Raw genomic sequence first — 24,507 nt, 5'->3', positions numbered from 1 at the left:
TTCCAGGTTCGCTTCTCAAAGTTTTTTAAAAATTTTTTTTTAATAATTGTTTTAGCTTTCAACCCATTCAGTTATTTTGTGGTGTTTGATAAGGGTGCTCATTCAGTTCCTCCCTCCCCGATGTGTTTAACTAGTTCCAGCACCATTAATTGAAAATATGATCCCTTCCCCATTGAATTGCCTTGGTATATTTATTGAAAATGAATTAATGTGTGTGTGTGAGTTTATTTTTGGAGTCTAAATTGCTCTATTAATCTATATTTCTATCCTTATGATAATACTACACAGTCTTCATTACTGTACTTTTATAATAAGGCTTGAAATCAGGTGGTGCTAATCCTCCAAATTTGTTCTTTTTTCAAAATTTAGATCCTCTTCCTTCTTCATTCTATTCCTCTTTTCCCTCCTCCTATTTCTATTTCTATTATTCCCATTCCTATCCATCCTCTTCTGTTTCATCTCTTTCCCCTCTTTCCTTGTATTTCTATATAAATTTTACAATTAGGTTGTCAGTGCTTACAAATAAATCTCCTGGATTGTATTTAATCTGCAAATAATTTTGGGGAAATTTATGTCTTAACAATACTCAGTATCTTGATAAATTAACATGGTATACCTTTCTCTTTATTAAAGTCTTTTTAACATTTTCTCAGTAATGTTTTAAACTTTCAGTTTGTAGGTCTTATACGTACTTTGCTAAGTTTATTCCTAAATATAAATGTGTTTGAATAGAATTATTAATGGAATTATATTTTATTTTCTATTTTTAATTATGTATTAACATATAGAAATACAGTATAATTGATTTTTTTCTATTGGTCCATATACTCCAATCTTATTAAATGAATTTATTATTTTTGGTAGCTCTTTTATGGTTAACTTAGAACTATTTACATACATGATTATGTATTCTCTAAGAAAAATTTACTTCTTCCTTTCTTGTCTGTATACTCCTTTACCCCCCTCCCCCTATCTTATTGTTAAGATCTTCAGGAGAATGTTTGATGGAAGTTTGAGACCACAGTCTTTGGTAACTTTTTTCAATATATGAAAACATTTTGTTTCCCATATTTTATAGTTTTTTGGTTGTTTATGATCAGATGGCAAGTCCAATAGTAATTGTTCCAACATAGCCTGCTTTTTTTTTTCCTGCTTTCATTTCACTGCAGTGAACATTTTTAAAAGAAATTGTTTGCATTTCAGATTATTTCCTTTGAGCAGACTTCTAAAACTATATATTGCCATCTATATACATATATATCTGTATTGTCTGTCTATCATCTATCTATCTATCTATCTATCTATCTATCTATCTATCAGTATCTATCTTTATTGTCCTATTTCCCTACTTACTGATTCATCCATATGTCTAAACCTATAGTATAGAAGTTACCTCAGGAGCAGTGATCATATATTTTACTTCTTTTAATACCTCATGTCATCTATCCTTTCATTTAATTAATGGAAAGTAAAGTTTTTGTGATTAATTTTCTTATACACAGAATATATCTTTAAGCACAAGATAGAGATATTTCTGGTCTTCCAGGTGAAGTTTAAGGGAAGAGAATGCTAGGATTATTATCATAGTTTTTATTTTCTATTACCTCATTTTACTTCATTTACTTATCTTATTTCTCTTTGATAATGCTGCAGGAAGCAAATAAATAAAAAAATAAAAAATAAATAAATAAATAAATAAAATATTTTGGAAGATATAAGGTAAATTTTATTTAAACATTAGTGGCACAGTGCATGAAATTTGTGCATGGGGGGTGTTCCTCAACCTAGCCTGCACCCTCTCCAATCTGGGACCCGCTCAGGGGATGTCTTACTGCTACTTTAGGTCCGATCCCTCTCACAGTCCGGAACTGCTGGCCCCTAACTGCTTACCTCCCTGCTGGCATGCTTGTACCCAAATGCCACCCCACTGACCTTCTCGCCCCCATTTCCTCCCTTGCCAGTCTGCTCACCCCCAACTTTCTCCCCGCCAGCCTTATCTCCATCAACTGCAACCCCTGCCAGCCTGGTTGCCCCAACTGCCCTCCCTTACTAGCCTGATTGCCCCTAACTTCCTCTGCCTTGGCCCAGCCACCATGGCTTTGTCCAGAAGGATGTCTGGAAGGTCTCCCAGTCTAATTAGCATATTACCCTTTTATTAGTATAGATATTTTCTTTTTATTGCATTTATTGGGGTGACACTGGTTAAAAAATCATGCAGGTTTCAGGTGCACAATTCTACAACACATCATCTGTACACTGTACTGTGTATTCACCATCCCCAGTTAAGTCTCTGTCCATCACCATTTATCTCCCTTATATCCTCCTTAACTCCTCCTCCCAGCAATCACCACACTAGTGTCTGTGTCCATGAATTTTTATTTTGATAGGAGGAAGGTTTTATTCATAACTTTCTTTCATTTTGGCTTAATTTTATAGGAGAGATGTTTGAACAATGACCCAGTAGAAAATGGCCTTATCCATTTTGAATTAATTTAGTTTCAGGAAGTCCTGTGAAATATGAAGCATTTACAGTAGTCCCATCTTATCTGTGGTTTTGCTTTCCACAGTTTCAGTTACCTTTGGTCTGAAAATATTAAATTTTCCCATTTATTGACATTGTCTACTCCTGACATCCAACCATGGACATCGTCATGGCTCAACAATTCAGGATGCAGATGACCCTCCTTCTATCATCATCAGATTAATAGTAGCCTAATGCTACATTCAATGCCCACATCATTCATTTCTCTTCATCTCAACAAGTAGGTACTCTGTTATCTCACATCATTATAAGAAGGTTGAATATTGTACAATAAGATAGATGTTTTGAGAGGCCACATTCACATAATTTTTATTACAGTATATCATTATAATTGTTCTATTTTAGTATTGTTGTTGTTAATCTCTTCTTTTATAAACTAAAGTTTACATATGTATGTATAGGAAAAAGTAGAGTATATATAGGGTGCAGTGCTATCCACGGATTCAGGCATCCATTTGACACATACCCTCAGATAAGGGGTAACTGCTGTACTTAAACTTCAGCATTCCTAGCTACCTACAAATAAGCCAATTTGTTCTAGTTTTAAGGTCATGTTAATTTTCATAGTTTTGTTTCAAAATGAAGGACTTTGCTTCTCTTATGCTGTGATTCTTAAAATGAAAGTGTACATAGGGCAGGAAAATGGGGACAGAAAGAGACTTTGCTTGGGGCAATGGGCACACAATGCAGTGTGCAGATGATGTTTTGTTGAATTGTGCACTTGAAACCTGAATGTTTTTGTGAACCAATGTCATCCCACGAAATTCAATAAAAAATAAGCTATACATTTTCTTCAGATTGTGGGTATATTGAAAGTTTTCACTGTCTGGCAAAATTCATCTCCCTAGGTTTTGTTTTAACCCATCACCCATTCCCTTCACTTTTTTCTTACAGTTCTTGTGGACAACTGAGTTCTTAGGTTTTTAAGATAATTTTTACTTGAGTGAGTATACTCAATTTATAATAATTTGGTTAATAGTGAATAAATTCATTCTTAGCTCTTACCTCTCCCAATTCTATTTGCTTGCTTATCTTTTGCAGTTTATGTAGGCATTCCATTTTTATCTATAGTTGCAGTAAAAACTTTTTGTTATAGCATAAGCTTATTAGACCTTATCACAGCCTTCATGCCTTCATTTGTGTATACTGTGTAATGGAAAAAGAAACCACATACTAATGTTGTAAAATAACAAGTGAGGTTAAACTGAGAAAGGTCACCTTTCTTAGAGGCTGAAAAAGAGGGTCACCTTCAGGGATTTACATTAGTTTCTCTGACTAATTTGACTAATATGTTTGAATTTGCATGTTGATAAACCCTTATATTAAAAACATGGATTTATAAACTGATCTATATTTTAGAAGATTTTTATACCCATACCCTTATTTTTTTCTGTACGCTGTGATACCCAGATAGGGAAAAGGAAGTATCTTTTTCTTTAGATGGTTAAATCATTATGATTTGAAATTGAAAATATGCTATAAAACTAAAGTGAGTTCAAAATCAGTTCTTTCTGATTTTCATGAGGTATTATACACATTATATTACCCATGTTTTATTTTAAAATCAAGTCCTGATTTAATTAGAAAAAAAACTGAAAGTATTCAGAGGTAAAAGCAATTAAGATATTTCAAGATTATAATATTTTTCTTAGTTTTGCTTACATGTCTACTTATTCATCTGTATTGATCATGGTACTTACAAATTCTGTAAATATTTTTATTGAGTTCAAATATCTATGAAATCATAAGTTATCATAGAAGAGAAGAGTATAGAATTAGATTCCCATTACAGGTGTATTCCAGGGAACAATAACTTGGTTTGTTTTGATCAGAATACTCAATGGCCTAAAGTTTCATTTTTCCCTATCATTGTCCTTAAAAAATGCAACATCAGCCTAAATATTTTTTTTGCCTTAGAGTAGGGCTCCTCTAAGATAAATGTTTATTCAAAATTAAATGGAGAAAAAGAACTTAGGAGATGATAGTGAAATTATAGGTCTTATAAATTTTTTTATTTATCTGTATTTTCTCAGTAATGTATAGTACATGCTTATTAATTTTGTAATGAAAATGTTTTAAGTGTAGTTATTTATTTTTAATTCTCTATTGTTGAAAATATTACAGGTTTCCCTCTTTTCCCATTATTGATCACTTACAGCCCACACCTGCTCCCCAAGGCCTTCGTGGCACTATTGTCTGTGTCTATGGGTTATGCATATATAGATAAAAATTCTGTGGTTAATTTCCTCCTGTTCCAACTCCCCGATTCCCTCTGAGACTCCTCAGTCATTTCCATGCCTCCATTTCTCTAGATCTATTTTGTTCGTCAGTTTATTTTGTTCATAGTTTTTGGCTCTGTATTTCAACATTTTTTGGATTTAAAAAATTTAACATATTTTACTCAACTAATTTTTATGCCATCATTTCTTATTAAAGGAAAAGAAGGCTAGGTGAATTGATGAGAACTAAAACATAACTTTACTATTTTAATAATCATTTCAGGTAAATTTTAGAGTGGTTCTTTAGTTGCCTTTCTTAAAGTATAAATTCAGTAGGGGTTTTTTAAAGTAAAATTTTCCAGATGTTGCCAGTAATAAATAACAGAATGCCAGTAATAATTTTGTCATTGAGCACAATGAAGAGAAATCGTCTTTAATTTGTATGCATTCTCCCATATAAAGGGTAACATGTATTCTCCTTTCCTTTTCCCTACTGAGTGATAAACATCTTTCTACTTTTCATGTTATCAACCAAAAAAATAAAAAAACAAAAACGGATTTTGAATGCTGGGGACAACTATTTTCATTTATTTTTGGACAAAATGTGTATATATGAAACCTGTGATTTTTATTTAAGGCCTTGTGAATGTATCCAAAATCTTTATATAAATTGGCACAAATGTTGCTATAAAATACAAATACCTTTCTGGAAAAAAAAAAAAAGAAGAAGAATTTTAAACATGTATGATTTAGCTGAGTGTTTTCTGATTGAATCAGGAATATTCAAGATTTATAAAGTATTATAGTATACTAGAGGCCCGATGCATGAAATTCCTGCATGGGTTGTGTGCCCCTCAGCCCAGCCTGCATCTCTTCAATCTGGAACATCCCTCTCACAATCCAGGACTGCTGGCTCCCAACTGCTTGCCTGCCTGCCTGCCTGATTACCCCTAACTGCTCCTACCTGATCACCCCCTAATTACTCCCCTGCCAGTCTGATCAATGCCTAACTGCTCCCCTGCAAGCTCGATTGCCCCTAGCTGCCCTCCTCTGCAGGCCTGGTCACCCCTAACTGTCTTCCCCTGCAGACCTGGTTCCCCCCAAAATGCTCTCCCCTACAAGCTTGAGTCTCCCCCATCTCGCCCCCCCCCCCTGCCCCCCGTGCACAACTGCCCTTCACTGAAGGCCTGGTTTCCTCCAAGTTCCCTCCTCTGCCAGCCTGTTCACCCCTAACTGCTTTCCCCTGCAGGACTGATCACCCCAACTGCCCTCCCTTACAGACCTGCTCCCTCCCAACTGCCCTCCCCTGCTAGTCATCTGGTGGTGGCCATCTTGTGGCCACATGGGGGCAGCCATTTTTGACCACATGGGGGCTGCCATCTTGTATGTTGGAGTGACAGTCAATTTGCATATCACTCTTTTATTAGATAGGATAGAGGCCTGATGCACAGGTGCAGGCCAGCTGGTTTCCCCTGAAGGGTGTCCCAGATCAGGGTGGGGATTCCCTTGGGGTGTGGGGCAGCCTCAGCAAGAGGCCTGTGGTGGTTTGCAGGCCAGCCACGCCCCCTGACAACCCAAGTGGAGGCTCTGTTATCTGGAACTTATTTATCTTCTATAATTGAAACTTTGTAGCCTTGAGCGGAGCCAATCCTCCTGCTCACTCAATAGCCACAGCCATTTTTGTTGGGATTAATTTATCTTCTATTAATGAAACTTTGTAGCTTTGAATGGAGTCCAGGGCCGGCCAGGGTGTATGGGAAGTTTGGCTTCCTCCATTGCCTGGGAAACCCAAGCTTCCTGCTGACTCTGTGGCTACAGCCATCTTGGTTGGATTAATTTGCATACTGCCTCCTGATTGGCTGTTAGGCGTGTTTTGTGAGTATAGCAGAGGTATGGTCAATTTTAAAATTACTCTTTTATTAGATAGGATAGTAAGTCTCTAATAAACACTTATAAGCTCTATAATTTATTCCAAAGCCTTGATAAAATTATTTTAACTAATTTATACTGTTTCCAAATATTGACTGGAAATATTGGATCATATTATTTATTACTACCCCAATCCCCATCCATTCTTACAATTTTCCTAAGAAAGAAAATTGTGTGAGCCTCAATGAGAGTTTGAGTTACCACCATTGCCAAGCTTCAAGAGAGGGGGTGACAGAAGTGAGATAGACATTTTTTTTCTCTGTGTTAAAATATTTTATTTATTTATTTATTTATTTATTATCTAAAGTTTTACATATGTGTCCCTTTTCCCTGATTGACCTCTCCCAAGCCATTCCTATCCCAGGTTTTTGTTTGTTTGTTTGTTTTTGCTAAGAGGATGATGATTTTTCTGATTCTGTCTAAAAAATGGCAAAGGTGATTGCAGCTGAGAGAAAATGTGAGTGGCATCTCACTAGGGATGATGTGACTATCCTCTATTATATAATTCTGCACATTTTTAGTCATTCCATTGTCAAGTAGTTCAGGTGTAGTGTGGGAGGTACATTTAGCTTCTCCACATTGTTGTAGTAATGTATCACAGCAAATTGTTTAAAAGAGCCTGGGTTGAAAGTTAGGTTAGAATTTAGAACTGGGGGTAAAGAGAAAATGCCCAGATAATTTATCCTGGCCACAAAAGGTTTAGGAGTTAGAATGAGACTTTAGCATTTTGGTGTCTTGTAGTAGTAGGACAAATTCTTCCCTTTTTATGGCAGTAACAACCCTCCCCCCCCACACACACACACACACCTCTCTGCAAATAGCTAGTTCTAAAGTTACTATTGTACTATAGTGTAATGGTTTAGTTTAGAGCATGAACATTGAAATTAGGATTGGTTTAAGTTAAGACTCTTCCAATTAAGGTAATATTATTATTCTAAAGTGTCTTAATGCATAACACATTAAGTGTTCAATAAACGAGAGCTGTGATTTTACACATGATCTATATTCTCTTTCAGTACAGTTTAGTGAAATCTGATTGTCTTTTCTTAGGCACAGTAATTTGTTTTCCCTTTTGATCAGCTTTCTTCCTCTCTGGTCTTTATTATAGAGTAGAAAGATGACTTAAACACACTTTTTTGTTTGTTTCTACAGGCATTGGCTAGATATTATGTCAGTTAAGTATACATATACCAATACTTGATATATTGTAAAACAGATATAATTCCTTAAATAGTGTTGTATGACTAGAGTTAAAATGGTCCAAAAGAGAGATAGGAAAATTGGGTAGTCGGAGTTATAGAGAAAATTAAAACTAATGTCTAAACAAGAAAGTTGGTTTATTTTAGACATCGAGAAAAACTGTTAAAACTACTCTGCCCACTTTGCTTTTCTAGAAACTTCTTAATGTTTTAAAACAATAAATTATTTTGTTGAAATTAAATATTTAGATAATTGCAGTATAGATATATATATGTCTGTATGTATATAACACACACACACACACACACACACACACACACACACACATATATATATATATATATATATATATATATATATATATATATGTTTGTTATTCCTAAACAAATTTTGTAGTTTCTTCACACCCAAAGGAAATTTTAATAAATACTTCAAATATTTCAGGAAATACAGCATGCGATTTAGTAAATTTAAGTGAATAAGTGAATAACTTAGCTATTCCAACAATGTTTTGCCTCCGCATTCCTTGGCACAAACTGGGACCTCAGTGAAATGTTCCTCATGGGAGTTGCCTGTGATATCTTACTGAAGAGGATCAAGTCCTAATTCGGGCTCCCCTCCCTTCTGTTTTATTAAAATCAACTTTATTACAGTATAATTTGCATACAGTAAACTGAATCCATTTTATGTATATAGTTTAATGAGTTTTGACAAATGTATATACCCCCAACAAGATATTAAATAGTTTTAGTATCCCCAAAATTTCACGTGTGTCCCTTTCCCTGTCCCTGTATCCTGGAAACCATTGATCTGCTATCTTTTCTATGAACATTTGTGTACAAGTCATTTTGTACTCATAATAGTCATTTCTCTTGGGAAAGTTCAAAGGAATGGAGTGTATAATGTATTTAACTTTATAAGAAACAGCCAAAATATTTGTCAAAGTGATAGAACTATTTTACATTCCTACAGCAGTGTAATGGATCTTTTTAATTATAGCTATACTAGAGGTCCAGTGCATGAAAAGTGTGCATGGGTAGGGTCTCTAGCTTGGCCGTTGATCAGGCCAATCAGGGCCTTCTGGCTACTGGCCTGTGCCTTCCTTCCCCTAGCTGCTGGCCTCTGGCTGGGGCCTTCTTTCATTTTGGCTGCCCCCTCGTGGTCAGCACACATCATAACAAGCTATTGAACTCCTGGTCTCCCAGTCCAACTCCTGAGGGGACAATTTGCCTATTATCTACCTAATAAAGGAGTAGCATGCTAATTGACCATACCTTCACGATACCCACCAGCCAATCAGGAGTGAGTATGCAAATTAGACCAACAAAGATGGCAGAGTAATTTGCATATGCAGGTGCCTAGCAGCCAGGGGTGGGGTGGGACACTTGCTTTGTTGCCATGGCGACAACACTGGCATTCTGCATCACCTCAGCAGCTCTGGGCAGCGTGGGAAGGCAGAAAGGAAGCTCTTGACTGACCAAAGTCAGTGCTGGCAGCCAGGGAGAGGAAGGCCCATTGCTGCATGAGTCTTCATCCATTGGGCTTCTAATATATAAACCTGTATATTAGTAGATATGAAGTGGTATCTTATTTTATTTGCACTTTCCTAATGCTTACCATATGCTCATGTAGTCATTGTCCATTCATATATCTTATTTTGTATAGTGTCCCCTCTAATATTTCTGTATTTTTTATAAATTTCATTGCTTATATTCTTAAACTAGAGGCCCAGTGCACAAATTTGTGCATGGGTAGGGTCTCTTGGGGTGGCCTGTGGAGATTGGGCCCCAGCTCATGCCACCACCCATGAAGGCCAGTTCTCACCTCCAGCCTTATAGCCCCGCAGCCCCACCTGGCACCCCTCACCTGCTCCACCATCCCTCCTTTGGGGTGATCGATTGGGGCCGTGCCCTCCGCTCAGCTCCCTCAGCACCTGGGAGCTGGGTAGCAGCCCCGGCCCCCATCACTGCTGCTGGTTGCTCTCTGTGGGGCAATTGGCAGGGCAATCAGACCCCTGGTCACACCAACCTTGGCCTGGCGCCACCCACTCACCTGCTCCAGCATTCTGCCATGATCCCACTCTTGTCTGGGCCCATTAGGGCTGGCAGTGCCTCCACCTCTGCCCTTTGCCAGTACTGCATCGCAGCTGATGCCCACCATGTTCCATGCTGCCCCCTGGTGGTGAGTGCACATCATAGAGACCAGTCGAATTCCCAGTGTCCAGGTTGAAAGACTGCCCGAGGGGACAATTTATATATTAGGCTTTTATTATTTAGGATTTAAAGAGTTCTGTTTATATTCTGAATGCGAACTACTTTATTTGTTACATACACACACACACCCCTTTTGGTGGGTTGCATTTTCTTTTCCTTAACAGTATATTTTAATTAGCAGTGTTTTAAATTTTTATAAAGTCCAATATATCATCTTATTATTATTTCTTTTTGTGTCATGTGTAAGAAACCTTTTAGTACACTACAATTTTAAATTTTGCCTATTCTATATATTTGGTGCTTTTAGCTTTTGAACCCGTTAGTATTATTTGTGTGTGCAGTGTAAGTTAAGGATTCTGCTTCAACTCTTAAAATTTATTAAGTGAAATTAACATAACATAAATGTAATCATTTAACATGAGCAGTTCAGTGACATTTAGTCCATATACTTTGTGTGCAACCATCACTAGATAGTATCAAATATTTTTATTACTCCAAAATAAAACTTCATACCCAATGAATAGTTTCTGCTATTTCTACCCTACCAGAAGCCCCTGGAAACCACCAATTTGTCTTCTGCCTCTATGGACTTACCTATTCTGAATATTTCATATAAATGTATTCCTATAGTATATGATATTTCTAGTCTGGTTTCTTTCACTTAGTGTAATGTTTTCGAGGTTCATATAACATATGGTGTATCAGTACTTAACTTTTTATAGTGGGATCATATTGCATTGTATGAATATACCATATTTGTTTATGAATATAAACATGAGTATAAATATGTTTATCCATTCATTCATTGATGAGCATTTTGGCTGTTTACACTTTAGCAATTATAAATAATGCTGCTATGAACATGTGTGTATATATATTAGTTTAAATACCTGTTTTCAATACTTTGAAGATAATTACTAAAGTGTAGAGTTACTGGCCATATGGTAATTCTATCTTTAAATTTTTGAGGAACCAAAAAACGTTTTTTCACAGTGTCTGAAGTATTTTACAGTCTTCCTAGCAATGCATGACCATTCTAATTTGTCCACATCCTTTCAATACTTGTAATTTTCTGTATAATTATTTTTATCATCCTGGTTTGTTAATGAAGTGATTTTTCATTGTGGTTTTTATTTGAAATTTCTTAATGATTGATGATTTGTTCATCTATCTTTAAATTTTTTAAATTATAGTTGACTTTCAGTAATATTTTGTATTAGGTGTACAGCATAGTGGTTAGACAACCATATACTTTACAAAGGATTTCCCAACTGACACAATATGTAGTTATTACCATATTATTGACTCTATTTTCTATGCTGTACCTCATATCCCCATAACTATTTTGTAACTACCAAGCTGTACTTCTCAATATCTTCATCTCAATCTCTCCTCCCAATCCCCCCCAGACCCCTCCCCTCTGGCAACTATCATTCTGTTCTCTGTATCTATGATTCTGTTTCTGTTTTGTTTGTTCATTTTATTCTTTAGATTCCACACATAAGTGAAATTATGTGGTATTTGTCTTTGTAAGACATATACACTAAATGGCCAGATTATTATGATCTCTGAACGCATAATAGCCTGGCCACTGAGTGTATATCCTATATAATAAAAGGCTAATATGCAAATTGTCACCTTGACCAGGAGTTCCACCAGCAGGCAGGCCGGTGAACCACCCATGTCCCCTCCCCTTGGCCAGGCTGGCTGGACCCCACCCATGCACAAATTCATGCAACCGGCCTCAAATAAACACACACACACACACACACACACACACACACACACACACACACTGAGTGGCCAGATTATTATGAGTTCAGAGATAATAATAATCTGGCCACTCAGTGTATGTCTCTTTTTCCCCCTATTGACCTCTCCCTGGCCTCTCCTACCCCCCAGCACATGCCCTCACCCCCCACCCCTAGTGTCTGTGTCTATTAGCTATCTTTATATGCACGCATACAAATCCTTTGGTTGATCTCTTATCCCTCCCGAACCGTCCCCTGCCTTCCCACTGTATTTTAGTTTGACATACTGTTAGATGCTTCTGTCTCTGTATCGACATTTTCATCAGTTTATGATGTTAATTATATTCCACAATGAGTGGGATCATGTGATATTTATCTTTCTCTTAATAGCAAATTTCACTTAGCATAATGCTCAGTTCCATCCATGCTGTTGCAAATGGTAAGAATTCCTTCTTTTTTATAACAGTGTAGTATTCCAATGTGTAGATATACCACAGTTTTTTAATCCACTCATCTGCTAATGGGCATTTTTACTGTTTCCAAGTCTTAGCTATGGTGAATTGTGCCACTATGAACATAGGAGTGCATATATCCTTTCTGATTGGTTTTTCTGATTTCTTGGGATATATTCCTAGAAGTGGGATTACTAGCAGTTCCATTTTTTGAAGAGACAACACACTGTTTTCCACAGTGGCTGCACCAGTTTGCATTTCCACCAGCAGTGAAGCAGGGTACTTTTTTCTTTCCATCCTCTCCAGCACTTGTCATTTGTTGATGATAGCCATTCTGACAGGTGTGAGATGGTATCTCATTGCTGTTTTGATTTGCATCTCACACTTTGAGCATGTTTCATATATCTGTCCACCTTCTGTTTCTTTAGGTCATTTGCTCATTTTTTATTAGATGTTTATCTTTTTTGTTGTTATTAAGTTGTATGAGTTCCCTGTAAATTTTGGAGATTAAATCCTTATTGGAGATAACATTGGCAAATATTTTCTCCCATGCAATGGGTTTTCTTATTGTTTTGTTAATGGTTTCTTTTGCGGTGCAGAAGCTTTTTATTTTGATGTAGTCTCATTTATTTATTTTCTCCTTAGTATCCATTGCCCTAGGACCCTAGTCAGCAAACTGCGTCTCCTCAGCCACATGCGGCTCTTTGGCCCCTTGAGTGTGCCTCTTCCACAAAATACCATAGCCTGGGCAAGTCTATTTTGAAGAAGTGGCGTTAGGAGAAGTTTAAGTTTTAAAAATTTGGCTCTCAAAAGAAAATTCAATTGTTGTACTGTTGATATTTGGCTCTGTTGACTAATGAGTTTGTCGACTACTGCCCTAGGAGTTGTCAGTAAAGATATTGCTAAGACAAATGTCTGCTATTTTGCTGCCTATGGCTTCTTCCAATATTTTTATGGTTTCCAATCTTACATTTAAGTTCTTTATCCATTTTGGGTTAATTTTTGGGTATGGTATAAATTGGTGATCTAGTTTCTTTTTTTTTTTTTTTTTTTGCATGTATCTGTCCAATTTTCCTAACACCATTTATTGAAGAGACTATCTTGACTCCATTGTATGGTCTTGCCTTCTTTTTCAAATATTAATTGAGCATAATGGCTTGAGTTGATTTCTGGGTTCTCTCTTCTGTTCCATTCGTCTATATGTCTGTTATTGTGCCAGTGCTAGGCAGTTTTGAGAACAGTGGCTTTGTAGTATAGCTTGATATCTGGTATTGTGATCCCTCTAACTTTGTTCTTCTTTCTCAAGATTGCTGCAGCTATTTGGGTCTTTTTTTTTTTTTCCAGATGAATTTTTGGAGAGTTTGTTCTAGATCTTTGAAGTGTGCAGTTGGTATTTTAATGGGGTTTTCATTGGATTTATAGATTGCTTTGGGTAGTACGGCCATTTTAATGATGTTGATTCTACCAATCCATGAACATGGTATATTATTCCATTTGTTTATGTCCTCCTCTATCTCTTTTCTCTGCATCCTGTAATTTTCTGAGTAAAGGTCTTTTAACTCCTTGTTTAAATTTATTTCTAGGCATTTTAATTTTTTTTTGTTGCAATGATAAATTGGAATTTAAATATATATATATATATATATATAATTGATTTTTTACAAAGAGGAAGGGAGAGAGATAGAGAATTAGAAACATTGATGATAGAAAACATCTATCAGCTGCCTCCTGCACACCCCCCACTGGGGATGTGCCTGAAACTAAGGTACATGCCTTTGACCAGAATTGAACCTGGGACCTTTCAGTCTGCAGGCTGATGTTCTATCCACTGAGCTAAACCGGTTTCAGCAAGTTGGAATGTTTTTGTTTGTTTGTTTCTCTTTCTGTGAGTTCATTATTGGTGTATAAAAAAGTCATAGAGTTCTGAGTGTTAATTTTGTTACATTGGGTCCTCTCTCTTTGCTTCTTGCTGGGCCTGGGTGTTAATCCTGATACATTGCTGAACTCATTTATTAAGTCTAATAGTTTATTGACAGAGTCTTTAGTGTTTTCTATATACAATATAATGCCGTCTGTTAATAATGACATTTTTACTTCTTCTTTTCCAACTTGGAAGCCTTTTATTTCTTCTTGTCTGATCACAGTGGCTAGTACCTCTAAGTAGTATGTTGAACAGGAGTGGTGAGTGTGATTATCCCTATCTTGTTGCTATTCTTAGGGGAAGTAGTTTTAGGTTTTGCCCATTGAATATGATGTTGGCTATCGGTTCCCATATATAGCTTTTATTATGTTGAGGTATGATCCTTCTATTCCCATTTTGCTGATAGTTTTTCTCAAGGCAGGGTGCTGGATTTTGTCAGCTGCTTTTTCTGCATCAATAGATATGACTATATATTTTTTTTATCTTTCAATTTGTTTATGTGGTGTATCACGTTTATTGACTTGAAGATATTATACCATACTTGAATCCCAGGAATAAATCCCACTTGGCTATTGTGTATGATTTTTTTATGTAGTGCTATATCTGATTTCCTAGAATTTTGTTTAGAATGTTGGCACCTATGTTCATGAGGGATACTGGCCTGTAATTATTTTTCTTTGTATTGTCTTTACCTGTTTTGGCGATTAGGGTAATGCTGACTTTGTAGAAAGAGCTTGGAAGTGTTCCTTCCTCCTGATTTTTTTGGAATACTCTGAGGAAGATAGGTTTTACTTATTCTTTGAATATTTGATAAAATTCCCCTGTGAAGCCATCTGGTCCAGGACTTTTTTTTTATTTTTATTACTGCTTCAATTACCTCCATAGTTATAAGCCTATTCAGATTTTTTTAATTCTTCCTGGTTGAGTTTTGGAATTTTTATCTTTTTCTAAAAATATGTCCATTTTGTCAAGGTTGACAAGTTTGTTGGAATAGAGTTGCTTATTGTATTTTTTTTTTTTATGATTCTTCATATTTCTATGGGGTCTGTTGTTATTTCGCCTCTTTCATTTCTGATTTTATTTATTTGGGTCCTCTCTCTTTGCTTTTTGGTGAGCCAGTCTAGAGGTTCATCAGTCTTGTTTATCTTTTCAAAGAAGCAGCTCTTCGTTTCATTGATATTTTTCTTGTTTGTTTGTTTGTTTGTTTGTTTGTTTTGTTTTGTGTTGTTTTTGTCTCTATGTCATTTATTTCTGCTCTGATCTTTATTATCTTCTTCCTTCTGCTCACTCTTGGATTTTCTTGTTGCTCTCTTTTTAATTCTTCAAGTTGCAGAATTAGATGATTTAGTACCAGTCTTTCTTTCTTTCTTTCTTTCTTTCTTTCTTTCTTTCTTTCTTTCTTTCTTTCTCTCTTTTAATAGGCCTGTAATGTTATGAATGTTATGAATTTCCCTCTCAGGACTACTTTCACTGTGTCCCATAAATTTTGGGTTGTTGTCATTTGTTTCCAGGATTTTTTAAAATTTCTTCTTTGATCTCTTTGGTAACCCAATTATTGTTTAATAGTATGCTATTCAGCCTTTAAGTGTTTTAATTTTTTTATTTCATAGAGAAAGGGAGAGGGAGAGAGTGATAGAAGCATCAATGATGAGAGAATCATTAATCGGCTGCCTTTTGCGTACACCAGGGATCCAGCCTGCAGCCCAGGCATGTGCCCTTGACCAGAATTGAACCCGAGACCCTTCAGTCTCCAGGCAGATGCTCTATCCACTGTGCTAAACAGGCTAGGGCTAAGTGTTTTAATTTTTATGATTTTTTTATTGTAGTTGATTTCTAATTTTATGCCGTTGTGATCTGAGAAGATGCTTGATATGATTTCAATCTTCTTAAATTTGGAGAGACTTTGCCTGTGGCCCAATATGTGGTCTATCTTTGAAAATGTCCCATGTGTGCTTGAGAAGAATGCATATTCTGTAGCTTTGGGGTGGAATGTTCTAAAGATGATTAAATCCATACAGTCTAGTGAGTTGTTTAAGATTGCTGTTTCTTTGCTGATTTTTTTTTGTCTAGAGGATTTATCCAGTGATGTTAATGGGGTACTATGATTGTATTGCTGTCAGTCTCTCCCCTGATATCTTCCAGAAGTTTTTTTTTTTTTAATATATTTGGTTGCTCCCACATTGGGTGCATATATGTTTACCAGAGTTATCCTCTTATTGTATCGGTCCCTTTAGAATTATGAAGTGGCCTTTCTTGTCTCTTGTCACTTTGAGGTCTATTTTGTCAGATACAAATATTGCTACCCTAGCTTTTTTTTTTTTTTTTTTCATTTCCATTTGCCTGAAATATATTTTCCATCCCTTGACTTTCAGTCTATGAGAGTGCCTTGTTCTGAGGTGGGTCTCTTGTATACAGTATATATATGGGTCATGTTTTCTTATCCATTCATTCACTTGATATCTTTTGATTGGAGCATTTAATCCATTTACATTTAATGTTATTGATTGATACTTGTTTGTAGCTATTGCTGTTCTTTATGCCCGTGTTCTTTCCTCCCTTTCTATTTCTTCATTTTACAGCTTTCCCTTTAGCACTTCTTGCATTGCGGGCTTGGTAGTGATAAACTCCATTAGCTTTTTTTTTTTTTTTTTTTTTTTTTTTGTCTGGGAAGCTCCTGATTTTGCCTTCAATTTTGATTTATAGCCTATTACTGAATTACTGAATATCAAATTAAAGAATAAAAGAAGCTCCCTTATCAAATACTAGGGGGTTAAATATAAGAATAAGTAACCAAGAATTTGACACTCTCAAAGGAAGAAGCCTTTCTGATGACACTTAGCAAAATGGTAGGTTGAGATTTGCTCATTGGGTCTATAAGGAAGACTCAAATGTCTCAGCAAACCCCAAATGCTGATCAGATTGGTGCTTGCTAATAACACCTATCAGTTATTACATGAATTATCAGACAAGAACTACGAAAATGTCATAACTCAAATGCCTGTCACAAATAACTGCTGCTTTGCTGGGACTCTCATGTACAGTAATTTTCAAACATTGTGGCAAGACACCAATGCTCATCTAGCTAATTAGACAACACAAATGCATTTATTTCAAATTTCAAGGGGGTAAAAAAGGTTAAGATATGGATGTTTTATGCATGCTCAGGGCCAACTTAAAAATACTCCATTCAGTGACATCATAACACAAATTTGCATCAATGAAAAGAAACTGGCATAATCCACTCCTTACCATTCAATTTGTCAGATGGTGAAGACCAAAACAGAATATTTCACTAGTTTTAATTTTTAAATATGGTTGTCACGTTGGGAAATTGAAATAAACACAGTAAAATAAACTGTACAAAGCAAAGTAGAAACAAAAAAATATTTTACTATAATATAAGATTTACAAAATTTCCAGATAAGCTATACAAAATTGACACAAGCTTTTCTTGAAGGGGGACTGTACATTTGACAGCAAAGTCACAATGTTACATGTGAGGGCCATGGTGTTTGTTTAATGTTCTCATTTTGGTTCAAACAATTAAGCTTGTCCACTTATAGCATCTAAATAAAGTCATAGTTGGCTAGAGAGCATATTCTAAAGAGATTGTTAGCTGCTTTTACCAATGCAATTAGATCACCATAAAAAGGGAGAAAGGAGCCCTTAAAATTAAAATTAATCTAGTTACTCCCTCAAAAAAACAAAAAACAAAAAAAAAAAAACCACCTACACCCCTGCAGCTAACCCTGACAACTACCTTTATTCACAGTGCATTATACTTAAACCATGTTGGGGGAAATGAATAAAAGCAAAGATGGATCACTGCTTTCAAATGTTTTACAACAGTCCAGATGGTACTACTAGCCTCTGCTCATGCTTTATAACAGTGAATCAGGACAAGACATAGATTTGCTAATGTGCATTTAACCACTAAAGGACTGAAGATGTCTGAGCTTTTGTTCTGCAACTAGTGGCCTGGTGCATGAAATTCGTATATGGGGGGCTGGGAGTTGTCCCTCAGCCCAGCCTGCACCATCTCCAATCTGGGACAATTCAGTGGATGTCCAACTGCTGATTTAGGCCCGATTACACAGGGATCCCTGTGAGATTGGGCCTAAACTGGCAGTCGGACATTCCTTTCACAATCCAGGACTGCTGGCTCCTAACCTCTCACCTGCCTGCCTGCCTGATCTTTCCTAACCACACTGCCTGCCGTCCTGATCACCTCCAGCTGCCCGCCCCCACTGGCCTGCTTGCCCCCAACTGCTTCCTTGCCAGCCTACTCATCCCCAACTGTCCCCCTGCTTGCTTGCTCCCCCTTAACTGACCCCCATGTCAGCCTGATCACCCCTAATTGTTCCCCCTGCTTCCTGATCAACCCCAACATACCCTCCCTGCTGGCCTAATTTCTCCACCTGCCCCTCCCTGCTGTCCTGATCACCCCCAACTGCCCCCCTGCCAGCCTGCTCACCCCTAGCTGCCCCCCCCTGCCAGCCTGCTCACACCTAACCACCTCTATCTCAGCTCTGCCATCATGGATTTGTCTGGAAGGATGTCCAGAAGGTCTCCTGGTCTAATTAGCATATTACCCTTTTATTAACATAGATGTTTCTAAGTCTGTGTCCATTAACTGCAAACAAAAAAGGAAGAAGTCTTGGTAAAACAGGAGAAATGATGCATACTTGATGATAAGATTGATTTAAATATTATTCGTGGCATATAGCATAGTCGATGTTCTAGCTGTTTCTATGGCTTGGGCTTCATTGGTCTTCCATTGTTCTGCTACATCATTTGCTAATGGGTCATCCGGATTGGGAGCAGTTAACAAAGCCTGGATATATAGCAGAACTGTGTGAATCGGCAGTGCTGGGGACCACTTATTTTTCAAAATATCTAAACATATTCTTCCCAACTTATCTACATTAGGATGATAAATTTTGGTTATGAAACATACTTTAGGTGCTGCCATTGGGTATTCTTCTGGAAGGAATAGTTCAAGTTTAAAAGTCACATCCTCAAAGGGGGAATCCTGAGGGCTAGCAATGACCACATGAAAATAACGGACGTTGCTCTCATCTGGTTCTGCTTTAATGCCGAGAACTGGTTCTGCCAGCAAATGCTGGGTTTCCTTGATAATCCTACAGGGCAGCCCAGCCATTTTGTCAGATCCCAAGTTTGGCCTCTGGTCTAGTCTCCTGCTCTGCTTGCCTCACACATGAATTTGCAGTGATTGTTTTAGTCATAAAAGAGCTTGGTCATGTTTCTCTCCTTAGGGATGTGGTTCAGGGACTAAATTTTTAGTAATTTTATTGAGCAGCAAAGCTAATAGAGGAAAATTAGGAACCTGTAGTCTGCAATAACCAGCCAAGCCTAGAAATCTACAAAGCTGCCACTTAATTCTGTGTGTAGAAAATTCCTGGATTACCTTAATTACTTTTGGAGACTGCTGAATTTCTTCAGAAATTAGATCATGTCCTAGGTAATGAACAGTATCTAAAGGTAATTGTAATTTTTCCTTAGAGAATTGTTTCCTTTTCCAGATATCTGTTGCAGTCAATAAACGGAATCTTTTATGAACACCTCTTTGGTAACTGAGCCCAATTGTAAAAAGGATTATTTCCCCTGGGGAATTTGAGGGTGCTTAAATCTTGGTGAAGTACTTGGGAGAAATAAGAAGGGACCTCAGGGAACCTTTGCATAACTGCCCAGGTATTCTGTAAATTGTTAATGTAGCCAATGATAGGAGTGACATATTTTTAGATCTCTACATCTCCAAGCGAAAAACTCCATTTAATGTTGAGTTCTAGTTATTTTTTTTCAATTATATTTTATTTATTTATTTATTTATTTTTAATTAAGGTATTATATGTGTACATATCTTTCCCCCCCTCTCCCGTACATGCCCTCCCCCCAGAGTTTTTCATCCATTGGTTTTGATTATATGCATGCATACAAGTCCTTTGGTTGATCTCTTATCTTCCCCATATCTCCCTATCCTCCCCGCTATAATTTGACAGTCTGTTTGTTGATTTACTGTCTCTGTATCTATCTTTTTGTTCATCAGTTTATAATGTTCTTTATTATCCATAAATGAGTGAGGTCATGTGGTGTTTCTTAGTTATTCTTTATATATGTGGATACCAATCTTTTACTATCCTATATAATAAAAGCTTAATACTCTAAGAGTCCAGTCAGCTGTTCAACCAAGGTGTAATATGCTAATGATATGCTTAGTTCATTCGACTGCTCACTATAACATGCATGAGCATCAGGGGGCAGACAGGCGACTGGTTGACCAGTCGCTATGACATTCACTGACCACCAGGGGGCAGATAGTCAGTTGGTTGAGCAGTCATTATGATGTGCACTGACCACCAGGGTACAGACGCTCTGACCAGTAGGTTAGCTTGCTGCTGGGATCTAGCAGATCAGGTCCGAGTGAGATGGGCCGGACATGCCCTGAAGCCTTCCCTCAGTCCCTCCCCAGCTGGCCAGCCTCCTGCATCATTCCACAGCCCCAATCATGCACTGGTGAGGTTCCTCGGCCTGGCTTGTGCCTCCTTACAATCCAGGATTCCTCATTGATGCTGTGCTCGTGAGCCATGAGCCTGGCTTCTGGCTAAGCGGCACACCCCTTGTGGGAGTGCACTGACCACCAGGGGGCAGTTCCTGCATTGAGCCTCTGCTCCCTGGTGGTCAGTGTGTGTCATAGCGATGGGTCATTTGCATATTAGCTCTTTATTATATAGGATATTACAAAATTCACTTATTGAGATTCCATAGTTGTTTTGAAGATGACTTGGAATTTTCTATATTTAACAATCACACCATGTATATAATAAAAGCTAAGTGACCTTTACAGCAGAATGACCAGAATGGCCAGTCACTATGATGCACACTGACCACCAGGGGGCAAACGCTCAATTCTCAGAAGCTGCCCCCTGGTGGTCAGTGCACTCCCACAGGGGGAGTGCTGTTCATGGCTGGTGAGCATAGCAGTGGTGGCAGGAGCCTCTCCCACCTCTGTGGCAGTGCTAAGGAGCAGCAAACAGGTGGGCAGAGGGGTCCAAGACTGTGGGAGGGATGTACGACTGCCGGCAGGTGGACATTCCCCAAGTGGTCCTGGACTGTGAGAGGACACAGGCTGGGCTGATGGACACACACACCCTTGCCCCCCGTGCATGAATTTCGTGCTCTGGGCCTTTAGTCTTCAAATAAAATAATTTTATATTTCCCTTTCCAATCATTTTACCTTTTTTTGTTAATTCTCACTAGAGGATATTTTTTCCATTGTTTTTCAGAGAGAGTGGAAGGGAGGGAGGAGGAAGGGAAGGAAGAAAAAAAAGAGAGTAGAGAGAGAGAAATGGGGTGGGGGGGAGAGGGATTTGAGAGAGACACATTGACCTTGGTTACCTCCTGTACTTGCCCTGGCCTGGGGAACCCAGGGAGCAAACCTGCAAACCAGTTATGTGCCCTTAATCAGGAATCAAATCTGAAGCATGCTGGTGTGCTGGCAGAACCTCTAACCACTAAGCTCACCAGTCAGGGCTCATTTTACCTTTTATTCTTATGCAATGTTTAGGCACAATGGCACAGTGTTGAATAGAAACAATGAGGGAAATTTTATGTCTGTCCCCATTTATTGGGAGAAAATTCTCCAGTGTTTCATTATTAAGTATAATGAATGCAAAATTTTCAGTGCAAATTATTATGTTGAGGAAATTCCCTTGTACTTTTAGTTTGCAGACCATTTTTTAAAAACATACATTTTTATTGATTTCAGAAAGGAAGGGAGAGGGAGAAATAGAAATATCAATGATGAAAGAGAATCATCGCCCCCTACTGGGGATTGAATCAGAAACCAGATTATGTGCCCTGACTGGGAATGGAACTGTGACCTCCTGGTTTATGGGTTGAGGCTCAACCACTGAGCCATGCCGACTAGGCTGGCGACTGTTTTTATTATGAATGATGTTGAATTTTGTCCAATGAACATATAATTTTATGTAACAGATTCCTTTAATATGTTAATGAATAGTATTTTATTTATTTTTCATTGTTAAGCCAATGTTGCATTTTCCAAATTAACCACCACTATTTGACCAATGTGTAATATTGTACATACACACACATACACACACATACACACACATATACACAATGTAGTCAGTTTGGTAATATTATATTAAATATTTTTACATCTTTGTTCTTAAGGGATTTTTTTGCACAGTAGTCCCCCTTAATTTATGAGTGATACATTACAAGCCCCCCATTAGATGTCTGAAACATGAAATATGACACCAAATACTATGCATACTATATTTTTCCAATACATACTTATCTATGATAAACTTTATTTTATACATTAGACACAATAATATATTAACAAAAATAATAATAAAATAGAAAATTATAGCAATATAGTGTAATAAAATTTATGTGAAACTGGGTCTTTCTCTCTATCAATATCTTAATATACTGTACTTACCCTTCTTCGTGAGATGATAAAATGACTTGTTAAGTCAAGAACTAGCACCTTTTCACTTAAAGGAAGCACAGTAAGATATTTCTTTGGCATATGTGAATTGCCAGAATCATTGCTCTTGCACCCTGGGACATTATTAAGTAAAATAAGGGTTATTTGATTACTTGAACACAAACACTGCTATAAGTTGACAGTCAATCTGATAACCATGACATCCAATAAGTGATTAATGGGAAAATAGCTATATAAAGCATGTGTATGCTAGACAAAGAATTGATTTACATCTTGGGCTAGACAGAGTGGGGATGGCATGAGATTTCATCCCACTACCCAGAATGGAGTATAATTTAAAAATTGTGAGTTGTTTGTTTCTGGAATTTTCCACTTAAAATTGTCCAACTGCAGTTGACCTCAGGTAACTGAAACCATGTAAAGCAAAACTCTAGATAAGGGAAAGAATACTACATTATGTTTTCTTGTAATTTATTTGCCTAGTTTTTGTATCAATGTAATAGAAGCCTTCTAAATGAGTTATTTTCTTCCTACATTTTCTAAGTGTTCATAGCATTGGTATTAATTTTTCACTTTAAAAAGTTTAATATTTTCATTTGAAAGTAAATTATTGCCAATTTAATTATGATGTACTTTTTTATAAGACATGTTTATATGTTTGAGAATTTATAAATAATCCTATATATTAAAAGGCTAATATGCAAATAGACCAAATGGCAGAACAACTGAACAACCGGTCACTATAATGTGCACTGACTACAAGGTGGAATGCACAGAACATGGCAGGCATTGGCAGCAGGTGGCAGAGTGTGGAACATTGTGGGCATTGGCCACAGCGGGATGGTGGAGCAGGTGAGCAGGGGCACCAGACCAAGGTGAGGCACCAGTCGCTGTAATCGGGGCAAGCCTCTGGTGGTTACTGAAAATTCTTTGCTCCCACATGCCACAGTTTCACCCAGTGCTTGTACCTGCTGTTGGTGCTGGCCTCACTCACACCCATTGCCAGCGCCAGAGCCACCGCTCACAGCTGGTGCAGGCACCCAGTGCCAGCCCCAATCACTCGGCACTGCCAGTGGGTGTGAGCAGTGGCTGCTGGCCTTGATCGCCCCAAGAGCTTCTCTACCTTCCCCTGCTCTTGAGGAGCAATCAGGGCAGCAGCTGCCCCTCACACCTGCTGACAGCACTGGCCCCAATCACTCTACGCCATCAGTGGGTGTGAGCAGGGCCGGAGCCATCAGTGCATGGGAATGACAGGAGCAGGGCTACTGGCAGACAGGGGACTAGGAGCTGCAGTGGGAGAGGCTGGGTGGGGGCACAGAGGATGGGCCAAGACCCACCCCAGTGCCTTCCACAGCCTTGCAGCCCACAATTCTTTTCAAAGTGAATGAATTAATGCACTGGGCCCCTAGTATTATACAATATAATACACTAGGGGCCCGGTGCACAAAAATTCATGCACTGGGTGGGTCCCTCAGCCCAGCCTGCCCCCTCTCATGGTCTGAGAGTCCTAAGGGGATGTCCTACTGACAACCACAGTCTGGCCTCCCTCTTTGGGAGGCCATCAGGATGATCAAGGGAAGGCACCACCCTCACCACTCTGTTGCTGCTGCCACTGCCACTGCTGGCCACCACAGCTGTTGGCCCTTGGCCCTTGCAGCTGCCAAGGTGTTTTCATCAGCATAGACTCCAGTCCCTTCACTACAAAAAAAGAGAGACAACTTTCTTTAGGCATTTTCAAGATGTCTCTTTTATAAGATATGACATTTCTTTATTTCCTTTT

The 24,507-nt window shown here is 37.8% G+C and overlaps 2 protein-coding genes across 2 annotated transcripts in view; one reads left to right on the top strand and one right to left on the bottom strand.

Moving 5' to 3' along the window:
* COL4A5 (collagen type IV alpha 5 chain) overlaps window positions 1–24,507 on the top strand; it is a 348,876-nt gene that overhangs the window by 32,678 nt on the left and 291,691 nt on the right. The gene's annotated exons all lie outside the window — the stretch shown is intronic.
* Window positions 18,930–19,443, bottom strand: LOC311614940 (ubiquitin-conjugating enzyme E2 N-like; the record flags this gene model as incomplete). The annotated part of the gene is made up of 1 exon (XM_084870035.1): window positions 18,930–19,443. The coding sequence occupies exon 1, from the start codon at window positions 19,386–19,388 to the stop codon at window positions 18,930–18,932; it is 459 nt and encodes a 152-aa protein (XP_084726161.1). The 5' UTR covers window positions 19,389–19,443.

This window comes from Pipistrellus hanaki (genome assembly GCF_964339955.1).
Source record: "Pipistrellus hanaki genome assembly, chromosome: X".
Lineage (NCBI taxonomy): Eukaryota > Metazoa > Chordata > Mammalia > Chiroptera > Vespertilionidae > Pipistrellus > Pipistrellus hanaki.
This window is presented reverse-complemented; position numbering and strand designations above follow the sequence as displayed.